The 21524-nt window shown below is 41.5% G+C and overlaps 3 protein-coding genes across 4 annotated transcripts in view; 2 read left to right on the plus strand and 1 right to left on the minus strand.

The window, feature by feature from the left end:
• Positions 1 to 421: 421 nt before the first annotated feature.
• On the plus strand, positions 422 to 3457 carry LOC116059520 (tubulin alpha-1B chain-like). Of its 2 annotated transcripts, XM_031312675.2 has the most exons (4): positions 422 to 499; positions 1665 to 1881; positions 1970 to 2118; positions 2210 to 3457. In XM_031312675.2, the coding sequence occupies exons 1-4, from the start codon at positions 497 to 499 to the stop codon at positions 3188 to 3190; spliced, it is 1350 nt and encodes a 449-aa protein (XP_031168535.1). In that variant the 5' UTR covers positions 422 to 496; the 3' UTR covers positions 3191 to 3457. The 2 variants fall into 2 exon arrangements, with proteins under 2 accessions (XP_031168535.1, XP_031168526.1); XM_031312666.2 differs by lacking the exon at positions 422 to 499 and having other exon boundaries at positions 1632 to 1881.
• Positions 479 to 21524, plus strand: part of LOC116059532 (tubulin alpha chain-like) — a 370798-nt gene continuing 349752 nt past the window's right edge. The window contains exon 1 of the mRNA XM_031312693.2: positions 479 to 499. Coding sequence (XP_031168553.1) covers positions 497 to 499 — 3 coding nt within the window. The 5' untranslated portion in view covers positions 479 to 496. The remainder of the gene's footprint in view (positions 500 to 21524) is intronic.
• spryd3 (SPRY domain containing 3) overlaps positions 9040 to 21524 on the minus strand; it is a 58773-nt gene continuing 46288 nt past the window's right edge. Inside the window, exons 8-11 of the mRNA XM_031312765.2 lie at positions 21329 to 21386; positions 12987 to 13106; positions 12380 to 12519; positions 9040 to 10238 (exon numbers count right to left, since the gene is read on the minus strand). Of these exons, the coding sequence (XP_031168625.1) occupies positions 10104 to 10238; positions 12380 to 12519; positions 12987 to 13106; positions 21329 to 21386 (453 nt within the window). The 3' untranslated portion in view covers positions 9040 to 10103. The remainder of the gene's footprint in view (positions 10239 to 12379; positions 12520 to 12986; positions 13107 to 21328; positions 21387 to 21524) is intronic.

A 21524-nucleotide genomic window follows, 5' to 3' on the forward strand; every position in this document is an offset into this window, starting at 1 on the left:
AAAATCTGAGCTTCCTGGTTATAATTACGACTTCAAACTAAGTTGATGTGAGCGCCATTTGCAATTCGGAAACTCAGATATGACTTTTTAGACTTAGTTGATTGGTCATGGTAAGTGGTAACGACATTTCTACGTCCCTAGATTGTCAAACATTTAGTAACGTTTGTCATATAATCATTAACTTAAAGGTCTTAATGGCTTTTCTTGTTTTAATTTTTTTGCTGAAATTTTCCAGTTGTATGATATACATCATCTTGATAAAATAGAGCATCACGTCAAAATTTAAAACTAGTGTCCTTGGGTAACCAATAGGAAAGGAGCTCTTTTGTCCCTGGACCAATCGCATTCAGCTGCTCTTTCCCGCTTTTAACGTGAGTATAAAAGACATCGCTTAGAAACTAGTGTCATGGCGTGTGACGCAGCACTCTTTGAAGCGCAGCTGTGAGAGTTTAATCTGTCTCTTTATTTCAACACATTTAGGACGCAACGTCAAAACATGGTAAGTAAGGAATAATGGGATGTTTTCGTTTTGATTTAACCCGACCCACGGCGCTTAAGTTTGTAATTTAAGATAACTAGCTAGCTAGCCATTAGCTTTAGCTAACATTGCCACGAATGAAAAGTCTAGCTAGCTAATGTGAAGAGCAGTTGACAATGTTTTGTGGCAATGTTAACGTTACGTTTTAATTGCTATTTTCAATACTCCTGAGCCCTTATGCCTCTGGTATGTGAGTATTTTCCCCAGAAAGGCGAGTGAAGGCATGTCCCGCCCTAACGTTAACTTAAGCCTTTCTCTGCCTCTGATTGGCTTGACAGAAAATATGACAGTTATACTGTTTTGAAAACATTAACGTCACTTCAAAAATATCACCAATTGTATGTTGTCCAAACTGTCTTATTACTAAGTATTTTAACAACTAAGTCGTACAAATATAAACTTCGTAACATTAAATTGTAAGACGTTCTGTTAAAAAAAAAATCCGGTATTTTATTTATCGATATCTTTGGAAACTAGAAAGTCCGAGCTATAAAATGACAACTGAACGCACCTTAACAGAACAAGACCCGCGAACGCTATTTTCTGGGAAACGTCGCAGTTAAACTTCACATTGTAGTCACACTGGCGTCTGTGTTCTTGTCAACATATTTAACCAAAGTTTGTTAATTAAGCCAACAATGGCAGATTTATGTATTCTGCCGTGCAGATAGTCTAACAGCGGTATCCGACATTTTGTTTCCACTTTTTTTACTTTATTAACGTTACGTGTTCCATACGTTTCCATAGCACTACCATTAACACATAGCTGGCTCGTCATAGTAGGCCTACTTCAATACAGCCCGCAGTTGGACATCTGAAACATGATGTATATCAATAATAATGAGTAAAACCCCTCCACAGTAAGTGGGAATCAGCTCGTACTTGACTAGACTGTATTGTATGTAAGAATTTTTTTTAATCAGTTTTCAGCAGCAGCTAAGCTTGTTATAATGTCATAATGTTGTAGTATCTGGTTCTTTACAAATAGTCCATTTCTTTTCCCCCTCCTTCCTTTGGACCATAGCATTTTAGGTGTGATGATCTCAAGCATAAATGTTAAAATGTATAGATGTCTGGCAATATTTAATGGTAAATGTGTCAAATGACTGACTGTTTCTTTCCACAGCGTGAGTGTATCTCCATCCACGTCGGTCAGGCTGGTGTCCAGATTGGCAATGCATGCTGGGAGCTTTACTGCCTGGAACATGGGATCCAGCCGGACGGACAGATGCCCAGTGACAAGACCGGCGGAGATGATTCCTTCAACACCTTCTTCAGTGAGACTGGAGCTGGAAAACACGTCCCCAGAGCTGTATTTGTCGACCTGGAGCCCACTGTCATCGGTAAACTCTCGTTAAAAAATATAGATGCCATAGTTTACCTTTTTTAATAAAGTCAAACTCTCAAGTGATTTCTGATCTGTCTCTTCAGATGAGGTGCGCACTGGGACCTACCGCCAGCTGTTCCACCCTGAGCAGCTGATCACCGGCAAGGAGGATGCTGCCAACAACTACGCCCGTGGACACTACACCATCGGCAAAGACATCATGGACCTGGTGCTGGACCGGGTCCGTAAACTGGTGGGTAGCTTGATATCAGGAGGGATCCGTTCCTAATTTTTTAATTAAATGACATAACTGTATCTCAATGTCTCTCTCTCTCTGTCCTCAGGCTGACCAGTGCACCGGTCTTCAGGGCTTCCTGGTTTTCCGCAGCTTCGGAGGTGGCACCGGCTCTGGTTTCACCTCCCTGCTGATGGAGCGTCTGTCTGTCGACTACGGCAAGAAGTCCAAGCTGGAGTTTTCCGTCTACCCAGCTCCCCAGGTGTCCACCGCTGTGGTGGAGCCCTACAACTCCATCCTGACCACCCACACCACCCTGGAGCACTCTGACTGTGCCTTCATGGTGGACAACGAGGCCATCTACGATATCTGCCGTAGGAACCTCGATATCGAACGTCCTTCTTACACAAACCTCAACAGGTTGATCAGTCAGATAGTGTCCTCCATCACTGCCTCCCTTCGTTTCGACGGGGCCCTCAATGTTGATCTGACAGAGTTCCAGACCAACTTGGTGCCATATCCCCGTATCCACTTCCCTCTGGCCACCTACGCCCCTGTTGTGTCTGCTGAGAGGGCTTACCATGAGCAGATAACAGTGGCACAAATCACCAACGCCTGCTTTGAACCAGCCAATCAGTTTGTGAAATGTGACCCTCGCCACGGCAAATACATGGCCTGCTGCCTTTTGTATCGTGGTGATGTGGTGCCCAAAGATGTAAATGCTGCCATTGCCAGCATCAAAACCAAACGTTCCATCCAGTTTGTGGACTGGTGCCCCACTGGTTTCAAGGTGGGCATCAACTACCAGCCGCCCACTGTAGTTCCTGGTGGAGACCTGGCTAAAGTCCAGAGGGCTGTGTGCATGCTGAGCAACACCACTGCTATTGCAGAGGCCTGGGCTCGGCTTGACCACAAGTTTGATCTGATGTACGCTAAGCGTGCCTTTGTTCACTGGTATGTGGGTGAGGGTATGGAGGAGGGAGAGTTCTCTGAGGCCAGAGAGGACATGGCAGCTCTGGAGAAGGATTATGAGGAGGTTGGAGTCAACTCTATTGAGGGGGAAGGAGAGGAGGAAGGAGAGGAATATTAAAAGGTGCTAGTTAAACAGGAAACAATTGATTTAATTCCGTCTTAAATATGTTCCAAAACTGTTTCTTAATGACCTGTTTGGCTGTTCAGAATAAAACTCCTGTAGGACCAGAGAGGACATCAGCATGTTTATGGTTGGAGTTAACGCATTGGAAGGTGAGGAAGAGGATTATTAAAAGGGACAAAGCACTAGCTAGTTAAACAGGAAACAATTGCTACAAATTAAAGGCATTCCACTGTTAGTCTTTCAAATAAGAGTTAGGCTGTTCTAAGTAAATAAAAAATAAATAAATGCCAGTTTACTCTTAATAAATTTCCTGTAACATGAAGTTGTCTGTCTTTTTATTTTTATTTTTTTTTTGGGGGGGGGGGGGGGTTAAGAACGAAAATCCTGTCTATTGTAATCGTATAAGTAAATACATTTTTACAAATAGCTGTACACCAATAAACATGTCACATTTTGCAGAATAAATACAGTACCAACAGTGTTTACATTCAACTTTTAAATCTTTGAAATGAGTTAGTTTGTAGTAACGACTGTCAGAATATTTGAATAGAGACAGTGGTACTTTGAGCTAAATGCTAACGTAGCATGCTAACATGCTGATGTTTAGCAGGTGTTTTACCGTGTTCACAGTATTAGTTTTAGTGTGTTAGCATGCTAACAGTTGGTAATTAGCAGTAAGCATAAAGTACAGCTGAGGCTCATGGGAATGTCATGAGTTTTTGCAGGTAGACTGACCCTGCGCTACGAGGTTGGGAAACAAAGGCTTCTGTAGAAGCCAGAAGTCCGTATGAAATAAACCTGGTAAATTATTAAGTAAGTTATTCGAGATCTTATGGAGAAAAACTACACCACCCACAATTCTAAGCGTAACAGCGACTACTCTGATTGGTCCAACCCTCTGTTACCATGGAAATGTTTACTGAACCCGCGAACGGCTAGAGCGAGTTTCTACCATTGAAGTGCACGGTCTTGTACCTTTGCCTTTTTGAAAAAAAAAAAAATATATATATATATATATATATATATATATATATTTTCTTTTTTTTTTTGAAATATGGTCACAATTAATCTCGTAGCTGGTTGGCTTGGTTCCAGGCTGAACACTCTTTATATCAGCATTTAATAAAAGGTCAATGGTAATATTGAAGCGGAAAAAACACTTCCGGAACCAGAGCTGTTATTAAACTGGGCGGTCACTGTTGAGTTCTATTTAGCTATAATAGGTAGTTATAAATTAAAGTATTGTAACTTATAACGAGTTATAACTGACTTGATGACACAAGAGGAAAAGTCATTGGATTCATCGAAATGGTTGTTGAGGCATTTCATTCAATGATCCAGCAACACTGAACTTATTTCTTGCAAAGAGATCTTGATCTCAATGACATTACCTGATTAAATAAAGAGTTATATCACTGCTGAACGTAAGACTGAATCAGCGCTGATGCGTTCACTTACAGTTGGACATACTGAAGTGCCTTTAAAAGGTGATGCGACTTTTATCTATTAAAAGTCAACAAATTACAGTGGCTACGAATCTTCTACATGAAAAACAAATTCCATTCTAATTAGCAAAGAGATTTGTAATTTGACACATTTGGGGATCACCAAAGTCATTAGGACACATTGTCTGGATGTTAGTACAAAACGTCACGACAATCCTCCCAAAAGTCGTTGAGATATTTCAGCTTGGACCAAAGTGGTGGATCGGCCAACCAACACTGGCATCCATATTGGCGTGGCTAGAAAGTCAGGGCACTTTCTAAGAAGTCACACATTGTAAAAGGGGGCTGTACTTAATGGATTTTTAATGGCTAATAAGTTTATTAATGCTTTATAAATCCATTATAAGCCATTAATAAGAACAACTTCTGATGTTGCCAGATTTTAATCCTCCCACAAGTCACTTGTCTTTTTAAGATCTTTAATTCCAGGAAGACCTTCTAATGCAGTGGTTCCCAACCTTTTTGGTCTGAGGTACCCCTATTTTTCAATATTAAGGTTGGTTTGGTCAATCATCATAGTACTACTACTACTACTACTACTACTACTACTACTCGGAGTGAAACTGAATGCTTCGACCATTTATCCATTACTTTTAGCTATTTATTTCTACCATTCATTACTTTTAGCTACCTGTTTAAACATCTCTTATATAACTGTAACATGTAGTGTTCACTTCAGAAGTGATTCCCACCACTTTCTTTCAGGAAAAACAAGCAGAAAATCTAGGTTAAATTCTATTTATTAATAACTTAACACGTCTAATCAGACTTCATTTTATTAGAAAATGTCCGTATTTATTCATGGATTACCAACATTACTAAATAAAAAGAAAAGAAACGGCCAGAGGGATTTTTTTTTCACAACCTGGCAACAAAAAAGTTATTGAATTATAAATCTCTAAAGTATTTATACAATTTTGATTAACCACTAATAAAGTAAACTTACAAACCCTTTATCCTGGGTGACTTATCGACATCTCCTTTTTTAAAAGTACATTTCAAGGAAAACAATCCACTACTTTGTTACATTACTGAAACCTTTATTGATGATCATACAAGTATTGAACAAGGCCATTATAGTGCAAGTCAACAAGGCGAGGAGTAGTACAGAAGACCTTGGTGCGTAAAGTCAGAGACGCTACAAAAACCTTTAAACCAGATTTAGCTCTAATTTGGTTGAACCGTGAAACTTTTTGTAAACTGAGATTCTGAGTAAACTTCAATACAAGTGACTAATACCCTGAACGTAGACATCAGTGTCTCATTAACATCTTTGCACTGTCTAGCATAATAAGTTTGAACAGTTCAGGCTGTAACAACCTGAACTTAAGTCTCTATCCAGCCCTGCAGGAGAAGAAAAACACGACTGATTTACATATGTATTACATCACCAATGGCTCTAAAACAAGATGCATGACAACCGCTAAAAACAAAACATACAATCTCCAGCAGATATGTGATTTAATAGTTGACCCTGTGTAGTCATTTTACATCACGTTATATTTCTAGCATCACGGTCTGCAGTATAAATGATGAAAGGCTGCAGACACCTGCTGTATGCACCTCATAGGAAGGTACAGAGGAATGTACATTAGAGTTTATGTTGCAGGGCTGCTGACGGTGTGTAATGGACAATTACAGATGTGGAAAGATGCAGAGGGATTTGATGATTTTAGCTGATACAATATAATGTATATTTTGTGTGGGAACCAGCTCCCACTGACACGATACAACAAACCGCATACGAAGTATTTCTCATTCACCTGCACAGATTGCTCCAGCTCTGAGGTCTATATCACAAAGCAAGTTCAACTTAAGTCTGTTTGGGTTAGCTGGTTTAACTGAGCCTATGATCCTGGATAAGCGGTATTAACTCATCCACTTGAGTGAGTTCACATGAGAAAGACGGACCATATTTACACAGCAAAGTCTATTTGCAGGTTTTCGTGAGTACTAATATGTGAAAAAGTTGTAATGTACACATGTGCTAATGTAGTTTAGTTTAAAAATGAAAAAAACAAACAAAAAAAAACTGGGGGTGTGGAGTTAGAAAGAAGTGCTCTTTGCTTGAGGCTAGCCTCTCTCACACCCTCTCTCCTTCGCTGCATCCGGGGCTTAGCGCCGCCCAGGACAATTGTGATTGGTTTAAGAAATACAAACAAGCCAAAGCATTTTTCCTCCCCCCCCCTACCCCAGAATAGATGGGCACTGTAGCCAGACCATACTCCAGCTCTGACACAGCGCTCTAGAGATAGGTCTGGCTATGCAAGACTACTGCAGCAGCAAAAAGTGATGGCCAAATGCAAGTGGGAATAATCTAGGGCTGCAACTAACCATTTCCATTATCCATTAATTTGCCTTTTTGTAGTTTGATTGAATGATTATCACCAAGTGAGAAAAAAAAAAAAATCACAACTGGGGCACCCTGGTAGCTCACCTGGTAAGAGTCACGTGGCTCAGTCCTTACTGCAGCGGCCCGGGGTTTGAGTCCGCCTTGCCGCCCTTTGCTGCGTGTCATTCCCCCCCCCTCTCCCCTTTCCTGTCTTCACCTGTCATATCAAATAAAGGCAAAAAAAATGCCCACAAAATTATGTAAACCGTTTTTTTCCAAAAGACGAAAACCCCAAAAAGAAAATCAGTTTCAATGATATAAGACAAAAAAAATCCTCACATTTTAGAAGTTGGAACCAGAAAATATATATTTTTCTGTACTATTTTTGCTTGAAAAATGACTAACGATTAACGATCAAAATGGTTGCAGATTTCTTTTTCTGTCGGATCGACTAATCGATTAATCAACTCTGGAATTTAGTTCCATCTAAATGTGGTTGGCATTTCCAACATCACATTTATAAACCAAACGCTTTATCAATCAAGAAAGTAATCAGCAGATAAATCGATTAAGTTGTAGGTCTGTTGCTTGTCTTGGTACATTTCTTCTGCCAAGATGAAGAAATGTACCAAGATGCCATCTTGGCAGAAGAAATGTACCAAAACAAACAAAAGACATACAACTTAATCCATTCATCTAGAAAATAAGGGATGCTTCTGGTTCAATAAAAGATCGGTTCAAATGAAAAATAATCGTTTGGTCTATAAAATGTCAGAAAATAGTTAAAAAAAAAGAGTCCAAGGTGATCCTATGCTTGTGCACGTGCGTGAGCACCATGGTGATGAGTTATAAGTGAGCCAACATTGAGAGAGTCTTTGTGATACTAACCTCTGGTGCTGCTGTCCAATGCTGTGCAGACACACAAAGACAAACATGCAAAAAAGCCCCAAAAAATAATCTTAAAAAAAAATAATAAAAAGACAAACATGCAGCCACAAACATCATTGTCTTAATCTTCAAAAAACAAACATCCAGCAGTTAATTCTACATCACTTATGGTATCATGGAGAAATAGTTCTCTTAAAAGGACAATTCCGGCGCAAAACGAACCTAGGGGTTAATAACAGATGTGTGCCCACTCTGTCGTTCTCTGGGACATGTTTTCATGCTAATCGAATGTGTTTGTAGCTTGAAACAAGCTAGCTCGGACCGCTGATTAGCTTACAACACTAGTATTCGGGGCACAGGGAAAGTAAAAACAAATCGCTATTTATACCACTAAAAAGGCTCAAAATATCACCACACTACAACGGTAGCATAATGAGGGTCTCTAAATGTTAACCGAAGAATTGAGAACATTGTAAGTGTACAGACAGTTTATTGAAAGAAGAGCTGCGGGTGCTCCGTGAAAGGGCTAATAAACTGTCTGTACACTTACAAAGTTCTCAATGCTTCGATTAACATTTAGGGACCCTCGTTATGCTACCGTTGAAGTTTGGTGATATTTTGAGCCTTTTTAGTGGTACAAAATAGCGATTTGTTTTTACTTTCCCTGTGCCTGTACTAGCGTTGTAAGCTAATCAGCGGTCCGCGCTAGCTTCTTTCAAACTACAAACTCATTCGATTAGCATGAAAACATGTCCCAGAGAACGACAGAGTGGGCACACATCTGTTATTAACCCCTAGGTTCATTTTGCGCCGGAATTGTCCTTTAAATGAGATTAATTTGAGCAGACTAAACCTCAAAATATCACATCATTCAAACTTTATAGTGACAAAGTGGGAAAGGAAAGGATTGAAATAATCCTTCATATTGAGGGCAAACATGCACAGTGAGTCAAACCAATTGACAAAATATTTAAAACACACTAGAACACAGTACAGTGTGACGCAATCCAATACAAACAGCAACTGATACTTCTGTTTGAGGTTTGCAGTCAAATGTTACGGTTACTTTGTTTGGCTGATGGATTGTGGCGTTGCATCAGACTGCATTCCACTGGAAGGTGTTGTTCTTTTGTCCACCACCACTGTATTCATGTCTGCCCTTAATGTCTCCCCAGCCTCCCCAAAGTGCAAAAACAAAAACACATTCCCTGAACTTTTGAACGTACAAGATAAATTCAAATGTGTATTCTGCACATTCCCTTGTAGAAAATATACCTGACATGTTTCTATGTGTTTCTATGCAACTATAAAAAAAAGACTCTATCCATCCACTCTGATCTGACGCTGCTCAGTGAACAGCATCTCACTGTATGTGAGGTTGTGATTGCCAAAACCTGTAATAATCCTCCTAACGTAATCTCGTGCATAATGAGCGTGGATGCAGTTTCTGAAATATTGCAACGGCTCCACGGAGCACTTCCAGCCAGCTCCGGGAGGAGAAGCGAGCAAGCGAGGTGGGGCGACAGCAGGTCCCTGCTCGCTCACAGGAGGGCAGCCTCACACAGAGAGAGGACTGGGAGAGGGAGGGAGAGAGGGAGAGAGGGAGAGAGAGAGAGAGAGAGAGAGAGAGAGAGAGAGGGTCTATTCCCTGAAACATAAACCACCAACGAGCTCTGACTCGGCACAACTGTTGGCCTCGCTCTGCTTTGCTTGGGGTCGTGACAAATGAAATAAACCAAGTGTGCCAGACCTCATGAAGAGGGAATTAACAGCTCAGTGTTTCAGACACACACTGCGTGCAGAGGGAGGTTAGATGTGAGGATGATAGCAGTACAGATTGCATAGAATTAACAGTTAAATATCTTCCAGGAGTTATTTCTTATTTATTTTTTTAGCTTGGAGGTGCAGCTGTCTATTCCTGCATGCTGTAAGCTACACAGCTCGTGTACGCCCGCTCTGATACTTCCCGGCCACGAGGACGCTCTGCTTGGGTTTCTGGGATGGCTGTGAAAAATGTACAGGTCTTATAAATAAAAGCGGAGGGCCGACGACAGCGACGTGCACGTGTGGGTTCTGGCGCGTGTTAGCAGCATGCTAGGCTACCATCGGTGAGCTCTACAGGGCAGCCAGCTGTACGCAGGGCGTCACGAGTCCAGTCCCCACCCCCCCCCCAGTGCTCTGCTCATCCACTGAGCGGATGCAGATCCACTTTGACCTTCTCTCCGCTGCTCAGCATCCCCACGGTGGGGTAGAGGCCCCCGGGAGGAACCCCCATCTCCCTCCGGCCCATCAGCTTCCCGTTCCTGGTGAAGAACACCTGCAGGACCACAGGAGGGCGACAGTGAGTTAAAAGACATACATACATTTCACTGAAGGTGAACCCACCGATGGAGCACTGGAACAATTACTCCTGAAAGAAATGTCTCTTCGTAATAATGACTGATTGTAATACAAACTTCAGTCGAGAGCACACGGTGTGCCAGTTGTAAACAGGAATTATGTGAAGTTTGGAAAATATCGTTAAACAAATACGTGACAGGGTAATGTCTGTTCTTGGAGGGGAAAAAAAAAAAAGTCAATGTTTACAGTACATGTCTCTACTAAATCAGCGAGTGATCAAACATTATCCAGCTGTTCTTAAAAGAACATCAACAAGAGTTTTTTTTTTTTTCAATGCTAATACCGAGGGCCTCTTTCCAAGTCTGAGAGCAAATACCGACACACTAAAGCAACAAGTGAAGTACTGTGGAGCGTGTGTGTGTGTGTGTGTGTGTGTGTGTGTGTGTGTGTGTGTGTGTTCGATAAATCAAGCCGAGTCACTTATCAAACATTGACTTGCACCACCCACTCGAAAAAAAAGAAAGGCTTAACCGCTATTCGGTTACAGATGAAGGGGGAGTGAAACGGCAACAGGCGCCGTTAGTTTGAACAACATCCGACACCCGCGCACACGTGCAGCCAAAGCCCGCCGAGACCTCTGGGATGTCAAGGAGCAGTGCATTGAGGGTAATGCGTCCTTGCTGAATAAATATTGACAGATCCCTGGATTACAACTCGGCCTGTTTTATGCTCACCCACTTGGGTTCCAGTACTACGTGCACGCGCACACGATCAGTCGGGACTCGGTGACCCCCCCGGCCTCGACTTGCAAGACTGTGTGGGCGAGTTAGCTCAGCGGCTAACAGCAGCTACGAGTTGAGACAAAGTGAAAACCGCAGTGATTAAAAAAGGCGGTGTAAAGTGACTTCCTGGACAAATATTACAGCAAGAGGTGGATTTAAATATATATAAATATATTTATATATCCAGAATATGAAAGTTATCATTGTGATGCAAGTGGCTAAGCTTGGGTTGCCAAAGACAGAAAAGCAAATCACAGATTTAAAATACAATAATTTGACCTACAGTCTTGTACTATTTAAGCTGTAGACACTCTATATACTCTATGGCTGTGAAGCATACTGTGTAACTTGTGCTTTCACTACTATCATCATTATTATCATTATTATTATCTATACTATTTATCATCACTAAGTTTTTCTTCTTATCTATTGTGTTTGTTTTCCTGTGTGTTTCTGTTAAGCACTTTGGATCAACTGTGTTGTGTTTAAAGTGCTATTTAAATGAAGTTGAGTTCAGATATATATATGTATCATGCATGTACAGTGTGGCGAAAAGGCTTAATGCTGCACTGTGAAATAGAGCTGCAATGATTAGTCAATTCATCGATTAGTCAGGCTAAAGAAAATTAATTGCCAACAATTTGAATAATTGTTCAAGTCACCTTTCAGGCCAACATGTATTGGTTCCAGCTTGTCAGATGTGAATATTTTATTGTTTTATACTCTTCTATGACTGAAAAGTCAATATCTTAGAGTTTTGGACAGTTGGGCGGACGAGACGAGACGTGAAGACGTTACCTTGGACTTTTGGTTTGATTTGCATTGATATGGATCTTATCTCAGTTAGCTATTAGGCTAACTGAAATCAAACCATGCCAATCTCTAGGTACGGTGAAGGGTATGTGATGATGTGGGGCTATTTTAATTCCAAAGGCCAAGGGAACTTTATCAGGATGCATAGTATCCTGGATCCATGAAATAACTGGCCTTTAAAAATAAAAATCTGCCTTCCTCTATGGGAATTTAACATAGGGGTATGTATAATTATGGCCCCTGTATTTTAAGGACATTTATTTATTTACAATACATTATTCATTCACAAAACAAATTGGTGTCCTTAAAAGGTTGGATTTTTCCTCATTTTTTTAATTAAGGCATTAAGATCAATTTCCAAAAGATTACTTTTTTATTCCTTTTTTTAGTCAACTTTAGCATGGGTATGAATACTTATGAGCAGCACTGTATATATATATATATATATATATGCACCCGTTTTTAGATTGTTTTGATGATGTGTATGGTCATATGACCCAGCCTTAATCTGTGTTTTCCTCACCGTGACCTTCCTGCCTTCCTGTCCCTGCTCTACCTCTTCCCCATCTTCCTCTTCCTCCTCTTCGTCGTTGAGGTACAGGATGTTCTGGACGCCGGCGTGACCTGGACGGACTTCCAGCCGATCCCAGTCGTCCACGTCACCTGAGGACAAACACAGTGCACAGTGTGAACGCAGACCAGAGTAAAACAGCAAAACATGTTAACTAATGCCACAACATGAGAGGATTGGTTTTGTAAGTGGGCCCTATTAAGGTTAGATGACATGAGTTGCGGTCTCCAAATTGTTATCAAAGGTTTGGTCATATAAAAACACATTTACTAAAACCACCTGAGAGCAGGAAAGACTATATTTGTCTCTCATGGAAATGGTCGGGGGTGTGGTGGGATTAGAGCTTCCCCTTTCAGTGACTGTTCTGTTTTCTGTGCGGGGGATTTTTGGTGCGCATCCAATTTCTTTCCCACATGCAACACAATAAACTGTGTTAAGACCGAACGTTGCCTTACGCTAAACCACGATAAGCAGGTTTAAGAACGAAACCTCCCACGGACGCACCAACCACTTTAATGATTGACAGTGTAATTGCAGCACCTGAACCCTCTGCCCTCACCTTCTCCGTCCAGGATGTAGTCTCGTGGGAACATGATGCCGCAGCCCATGAGGTCACCTTTGAAGCAGCGAGGACCGAAAGCGTCTCCAACCCCGCTGCCGTGAAAGATCTTGCCATCATCTGTCGGAGGAGGAGGAGGAGAAGGGAGGAAGGAAACTGTCAATTCTGCAGCTATTCGTTAATCCACTTCACAACAGTAGTGAAATGTAATCACTTACATTTACTCAAGTACTGTGCTTCAGTACAAATGCACTTTGCTTCTCAAGCCACTTTCTACTCATAGGAAAATATTGTACTTTTGTACTATACTACAATTATTTGATAGCTTTAGTTACTAGTTATTGTATTTAATGTTTATTTGTATAGGGACTAATAAGTATGTAGCGTAAACTAATGCCACACACCACAGCATTTATAGCCTAAGCTAATTTGCATGGGCCTTTAAAATACATAAAACATAACAACAAATACATAGGAGACAGTACAAAACACAAACCCAACAATAGGAACGCACATTAAAAGGTGCTGTAAGCGATGTTGGGTGACGTTACTTCTTGTTGACGTTCGAAGTATTTTCAAACAAAACGAGGCTAGCTCACCCCTCACCCCCCCCCACTCCCTCCCTCCCTCCCTTCCGTGCTTCTGCGCACTAACCCCACAACCCCCACCCCAAAATCCTTCTTGTCGGTTATTGGCTGGAATGCTGGAACTGTGTTTGTTATGTTTGGTGGTGCAGGTTGGCACAGATTGTTTTTGTTGCCGTTTGTGGAGCCTGGGCTGTCTACAGAGGCCTTTTTACAGTGTGTTCAGGGGACAGGCAGCTAGCAGATAGTGAGGAGATGTTTGCTGTATGTGACAAAAAAAATTTGTAGCCTAAAAAACGCGTGACATCGCTTAGAGCACCTTTAAAAACACAAGACTCGGAACTCAGGAAAATACAGACAAAACAATACAAGAGACAAAGTAAGGATTTTTTTTTTTTTGCACACAAAACACATTTTGTGGCCGGGTTAGCTCAGTTGGTAGAGCGGGCGCGCGTATGTAGGTTTACTCCTTGAAGCAGCGGCCGCGGGTTCGACTCCGACCTGCAGCCCTTTGCTGCATGAAATACATAAGAAATGTGCGATTAATCTCAATTAAATATTTGTAATCGACTGACAGCCTTAGTTTTGTTATAAGATAAACTACAAGATCAGCTGAAACAAGTAGTCAATTAATCAATTAGTCCACTGACGGAAAATAATTACTACTATTTTGATAATCACAAAGTCAACTTGTTTTTTACATTTGAAGCTTCATAAATGTGATGATTTGCTGCTTTTTTCATTTTTAATAACTTTTAATTTTGGACAGCTGGTTGGACAAAAAACAAAGTGTGTGTCATTTTTACAAAGTAAACAATCGAGAAAAAATAATCAGCAGATCAATCCACAATGATAATAATCACTAGCAGAATAATAATAATAATCTAATAAGATAATATATAATAGCGTGCGCCCGGATAGCTCAGTTGGTAGAGCGGGTGCCCATATATAGAGGTTTACGCTTGGACGCAGCAGGCCAGGGTTCGACTCCGACCTGCGGCCCTTTGCTGCATGTCATTCTCCCTCTCTCTCTCTCCTTTCATGTCTTCAGCTGTCCTGTCGAATAAAGGCCTAACAATGCCCTTAAAAATAATATATAATAGTATAACAATCCCAGCGGCCATTTTTCTGCATTGAGAATTTCTACTTTGAATACCATAAGTACATTTTCCTGCAAGGACTTTTACTTCTAACAGACGTGGTATTCGTATTAAAGGACCTGAATACCTTCTACACCACTGCATAACAATGTACGTGTCTTTGTTAACCTGTGAGCAGGGTTTCTGCAGGGTTCACCAAGTTCAATTTAAGACTAATAAGATATGTGTATTACCACGGAATAGAAAGAAATTTAATACCTGTTTCACAAGCATGTATAATGAAGTATGACGGAAAACTAGTACAGACAATATGGCCTAGAACTAAACTAAACGTGCTTTAACGTCTCCCGAGTCCCGACAGCCTGCAATCAGATACAAAAACATTTCATTACAAACACTACTGCCTAACTGCAGGCAAGAGAAAATATGTGAGACTTTTGTAGATCTTCTAAGGCTTGTTTTAAGGATTATAGGTCTTGAAAAGTCTTAAAAAGCTTTGAATTCAGATGCCCTCATCTTTGTCATAACGTGTCCTAGTGCTGAACTGAACTTACGTGGACGTGAATTTCACTGCGTCTTGTAATGTGTTTACCACAGCGTGTGACATGTGTACTATACATACAATGTCGTGCTAACATACAGGACATCCTGACATTCCTGCTAGATGATGATGTGTGAAAAAAAGAAGAAGGCAAAAGCAGTGCTAGTAACAACACACGCAAAAAAATTAGACATCAACAACATCCAAAGGAAATCATCAAAACAACACACATACTACAGTTGCGAAAGACAACGGAAAAAAGGGCAAAAGAAAAACATTGCAGAGGTAGCCTGCAGACGAGCTCTCCTCAAGCGAAGCGGCATGGCTGCTGCTGGTAAATATTTATGGAGTTGTCATGGGACCCGTCCCCGGCTCAGGATACTGTTTAAACAATCTCTATCTGAGCACCGGGAGGGAGAAGGAGACACTGTATCATTACGGCTCCCATGCAGGCCCTTGTCACAACACCACACACTAGGCAAACAGCGGAGCCACGCCGGCACAGGCACAGCGCCGCTAAAAATAGCAGAGCAGGGCGGCTTTGGAGAGTGACAGGGGACTGGCGCTGGAGGTGAGCTGGGGTGTGGAAGTCCAGGTTTGGGCCCAGCAATGGAGCTAGTTCACTGGGACAGGAAAGGTAGGAGAAGGGATGTGGCCGGAGGGACGCGTTCGCTGGAGTCAATCTTCAAAATTCTCGCGCAGCTCGTTCGCAGATTTATTTTGATTCTATTTATGCATTCACTGACTCCAACTACATGAACAATTTCAAACACTAAACCAATGGGATAAGCCTCTGAATCATCCTTAAAACACATTACTGTTGCTCTCCCTTTTACTAAAGACACACCGACTGAATGAAAATGTTCCGTTTTGTGTTTACTCCCGTTCCCCTGAGTGTCCTTAATACATAATGAAATTGGGGCTGAAATGATTAGTAGATCAAACGATTAGTTGGTCAACGGGGAAAAAAACAATAATGATAAAGAATGCAAGTCATTAATTAAGTAAAGAATGCAACACATTCTCCATTTCCAGCTTCTCGAATGTGAGGATTTGCTGCTTTTATCGATTTTATATTTTACTTTATATTCTATATTTACAGTAAATTGAATTTCTTTAGAGTTCGGACTGTTGATTACACAAAAAAAAGCAACCTGTACACATCGATAACGACTCTGTGAAAGAAGAAAATCATGTTTTACTATTTCCTGACATTTTGTAGGTTAAAGGGGTTCTCCAGCACCTAGTGCTGCACTTCCATAAAGTTGGAAAGACACATTTAAAAAAAGGAATTTAAGCGGTTGAGGCCGAGATATCTTGACTTTTAGTCGCTCCACAAAGCTTGATGGAATTTACATTTGCCATAATGCAACTCCATAGCATTTTTCATTAGACCCTCTTCCCTCTTTCAAAAGGTTATTCAATTATTTGAAAGAAATAAACGATTGATAACAGCACTAAATAAACTTGTCATATAGCATTACGTGTAATGAGTTTTGGCTCTTTTGTTTTCGAGCGTACAATAATATGTTCTGTTGCTTTTTTCAAGTGTGCTTTGGAAATGGAGATACATGAAGCAGGCTCCACTTGGAGCTCGGCTATGGCGGAAAATGCTCAAATTTGTGTTGGAGACCAGAGAGTTTAAAATGAGCATAGAGGTGTTGACCAGGGTTTGGCTCGGAGGCTGTTGATGGAGCAGAATACTGTTTATGGTGTTAATGCAAAAGTCAAGATCCTACACTGTGGAAGTAGCTGGTAAAGCTGACAATGTTAGCTACTGTGACCGCCACCAGGTGAAACAGTTGTAAGTAAAGGTGAACCTAGCAGCAAGCAGAAGGTGAAAACTGGAGCTGAGTTGGGGGGTTTGGAGCTGGGCCCACAAGAGGCTCAGGCTCTGACTGAGGACTGGGACCAGCTGGGAAAAGGAAAACAGACGTTCGTAACATGAGAGTTTGTCTGGAAAAGACTGGGCTTCCCTGCCCAGGGAAGAATAAGTTCACAGAATCCTAAAACATGAACAATTAAAACTAAATATTTATATTCTTCCATGATTTCACACGTGCAAGTTTGTTTTTGTCCCTAAGAATTTAGTATAAATTACATTTGTGTCGAGCTGTTGATATATAATAAACAGTATACTTCCTGGGCCCTTTTGCCAGTGAGGCCCTTAGCTTGTAAAGTATATGAACAAAAATAAATTAAATAATAACTGGTTAGACCAGATTGAAGTACTGCAGCATGTGGAGGACTTTTCTGGGCCACGAGGCAGTACAGACTCAGGTAAGGTTACCGTCTTCTGTTATAGCTCCAGGCTGTATAGTGGTGCTGATGTAGCGTACAACATTGTGTTGGTTTAAGAGCTCAAACGATTAGATGATCAACAGAAATACTTATCTATTAGGGACTGTTCGTTATTTATTTAAAGGAGCCACCGGAGGAGTTTCGGGACCTTTAGCCAAAATAGACCTGACCCTCCCTTCACTAGCAATACATTTTGGATGACCCTCCAAAATTATATGAAAAAAAGGAATGACCCTCCCCAACAATTTCAAATTGTCTGGCTGACTAAATAGGGAGGGACCCATCTGCTAGCGATAGGGGCCGAGACTGAGAGAGCTACATGGAGCTACATGGATAAATATGCACCAAACAAGCCACTTTGAAATGTCGCTGTTATCACAAATACAAAAGTTGGATGACCCTCCCCCCTAGACTAAAAGAAATTGGATGACCCTCCCCCCAACAAAGAATAAAAAGACATGACCCTCCCCTATTTTCCTCCGGTGGTCCATTCCATAAATACCGAACGGTCCCTTATTAAATATAAGTAAAAAAAAGAAGAGTAATCAATAAATTCTCTGATTCAAAGATTCTCGGTTCCAGTTTCTCCAGTTTGAGGAGTTTCTGCTTTTCTCTGTCTTATGATAATAAACCAAATATCTCTGGGTTGGACAGTAAACACAAGTTATTTGATATCATCACTGTGGGCTTTGGAAAATTATGATGGTCATTTTTCAAATTTTTTTTCACTAATATGCTGACTGACATACAGCAAAAAGCGATTGAGAGAATAATGGGCAGAGCGCAGACCTTCATCAAGGCATGCCCTATCTCATAACGTTAATGCAGTGTGAATTTTCCCAGCTGGGAACAAGTTTTTCTGACAATGTTACCGAAAGTGAAAAATAATTTGTGTATACGCCCCGTGATTGGGATCCGCTCAAAAATGTAATTGGTTCTTTCTTGGCCCCTGCTACACCCTTTCGGGCAAGCGGTTTTTATGTAATCCTGCTGACAGACAGACAAAAAACAGACAAACTGAGCCAGAGACGTAACCTCATTGGCGGAGGTAATAGTCGTTAATTTCAGCCACACAGTCGGTTTGTTTATAACCAAGTTGACCATCAAACATACTTGTATTAAGGCGATGCAGATAGACCACGTGTCCAAAGTTTATACCAGTGTCCTCCACAGTACGGACACATTCTCGGTACATGCTCAGTTCAAATAGTGGTTGGTGTTTTTACCAGGCTCTGTTTGTGCTTGTTAGTGTTATAGAGACTTTGTCATCCAAATCCATTTTGTCCCATTGGGTAAGAAGGTAATACAATCCCCCCTACACAACGTATTGAATAATTGTTTTTGCAGAACCTGAGCTGGAATCAGATTAGACCCTGTCACAGAAGTTAGACTGAGCCCTATTATGTTAGGCTGGCTTGGTGGTGAGGGATGGAGGGTGGCAGTGGGGGTAGGGTGCAACTTTCAGCTGCGGGTGTTGAGTCATAGCACGTGTGACTCACTGATGGGGGGTTTGGAGGGGGTGACAGGGTTAATGGGGCTTGCCGAGGAGCACTCACTGGTTGGATGGCTGGTTGCTTCTGATAGGGCCCACAGGGGCCCGCAGTGCCCCACGGGCCATTAAGTTGCGGAGACAAGCCGAGCCAACACACAGGATGGAGGTCCACACTGGGCCAGCTCCCAACACAAACACTCGTGGTAACACCAGCGCAGGCCAAAGAACTCTCAAACTATACAAGCTATAGAAGGAGCAGCGATATGGTTGGCAGCCATTTGTGTATATAACTGGAATATATCTGGAGTAAAATCACAACCTTTAAAGTCAATAATACACATCAAATGTGATCCAGGTCAACACTGGTCGCGTGCCCAATACAGCGCACCATAAATCAGGATGACAGAAATAGAGCTCCGTAATCAAAGTGTACATGCAAAGTAAATAAGAAAGGGAGGAATGCTGAGTCATTATGCAATGTATGTATTTGCCTCCAGGCTGCATCATATAACTCAAACAACTAACTACAGCAACTGTTCTCCTTAAAAGATAATGGTAAAAACATTACAAACACTCACAGTGTATTAAAGGCCAGCGAGAGGTATGATAAAAATATAACTATGAGTCTATACAAAGCCAAGGTCTGCCAAGAGTATCATGGCAGACATTTTTGCCCTTTAGATACTGAGGTCAAATACAAAAACTACCCATAAAAGTTAATAAACAGAGGTACCAGGTGTCACAGAAACACCTCTTCACAGCATTCTTGGCTCCCACCGAGCAGGAAAACCAAGGTAACAAAGTCATTCCTTCTTTAAGCAATTTCTGCTGCGGTTAAATGACCGAGTGCATACAATACTGTGTATACATTAAGTTTCTGTCACTCTGCCAAAGAGCATCTGCATGCAATTCTCGAGGTTCCTGAGCTGAAAATCTCGGCTGTGTGGAGGAGCAACGGGAGACATGAAGAAGAGGCCCTGGCTGTTGATTTTAAGTAGCCTGCACCTTAACCCAAGCATGGGAAGGCAAACCTCATACGCGCAGCGTGGAAAGCCACATACATCATTTTAGTCTCTAACAAATAAGATTAATGGGAGCTGTGCTGGGGCGTGCACATTTCTGTGGTGTCCAACGCACAGCAGCCAAACCAGGCAGACCGCAGCGCTAGACCTCTGGGACTGGCATGGTGAGCCTCTGTGAATGACTGGCCTCGTCTGTCACTCAGCACTGAGGTATCATCCGCAGACCCCGGCAGGACGCACAGCGTCAACTGTTATTATTATTAATGCATCCTAATTATAAATGGAATCTACAAAGGGATACAGGGATTTGGGACTCTAAACATCAATTCGAAAAATGAAGGGAATGTGCGGAGTGAACGAGAAAATGTGTTTTGATAGCTCATTTGGAGGTCAACTGGAAGAAAGTATATAAACCTCCCTCTAAAAATAAAAATCATACACATTCCCTGGTGGAAAAAACATTCGACAGAAAGTGACATTTGTGGCGTGTGAATCCTTCAGAGCAGCTGAAACCCCCTGTGAGAGAGATCAACAATGGGATGCTTTAGACAAAAATAACGCTGATAAAAAAAGCCAGCTAACGGCTTCGGTCTGATAAAGAATAACAAGATCTTGACTTTGACAGTGGATTGTCAGATAAAGAGCCGGCAAACCTACTGTAGCTTGTACGGTGTACTGTAACAACAACCACCTACCTAGCATGCCGCCATTCTCATATCACAGCAGCGGCGTTTGATAGCTTATCTCTTAGCACCGATAGTAAGGGGTGCTGAGGCCTGGAATGGGAGCTGTGGGGGGTTTAGTGCAGATGCCTGTACAGATAATGTTCACAGGCCTGTCGTCACAAACAACCAAGACGTAACATGTGTGTGCATAGCATAGGAAGATAAAGATAGCTAAACATTTTGTCTCTTTTTTTTTTTTTTTTGGTTCATTGCTTAGAGAGATATTTAGAATTCCTACAGAAATTGATGGAGATAAGATCCTTCTCCTCTTTCTGATGCTGTCACCGTCTGTTTACTCTGCTTCCTGTGCTTTTTATCTGCCTGCAATCCTCCTTGATCTCTGTTCTCGGCACCTTAACATCCAGCTGAGGCGGTGCCCTGTGATGTTTGCATCTAAAAAAGCAGCAGATGGATGCTTTGGAGGAAGCAGATCTGATCAGAATTATTCATTTCATCTAAAAAAAGACTACAGGAGGAATTCCACACTCATAGAAGGAAATAACACACAGCCTACTTTCTAAGAAATACAACTATATAGAGAGAAAAAGAAAGAGAGAAAAGGGGCTTAAAATCTCACCAGCATGGTACGCCACCGAACCTCGGCTCCATCCTGGGTGTCTGTTCCTGGGGTAGTCCTGCACAGACACAAAACAGTTACACAGGTCACAAACACACATTTTCACAGTCATGGATATAACTGATTTAAACAACCAAGTCAAGTAAAACATTTATTTATATAGCCGAATATCACAATTTTGCCCCAAGGGGCTTTA

Source organism: Sander lucioperca, chromosome 12, assembly GCF_008315115.2.
Source record: "Sander lucioperca isolate FBNREF2018 chromosome 12, SLUC_FBN_1.2, whole genome shotgun sequence".
In the NCBI taxonomy this organism is placed as follows: Eukaryota; Metazoa; Chordata; class Actinopteri; order Perciformes; family Percidae; genus Sander; species Sander lucioperca.

Bases quoted from the DNA above. Each gene is read 5' to 3' on its own strand.
- LOC116059520 (XM_031312666.2), top strand. From the start codon at position 1,632: ATGTGTCAAATGACTGACTGTTTCTTTCCACAGCGTGAGTGTATCTCC. The intron at 1,882-1,969 runs GTAAACTCTCGT...CTGTCTCTTCAG, and splicing joins CCTGGAGCCCACTGTCATCG to ATGAGGTGCGCACTGGGACC. The intron at 2,119-2,209 runs GTGGGTAGCTTG...CTCTGTCCTCAG, and splicing joins TGGACCGGGTCCGTAAACTG to GCTGACCAGTGCACCGGTCT.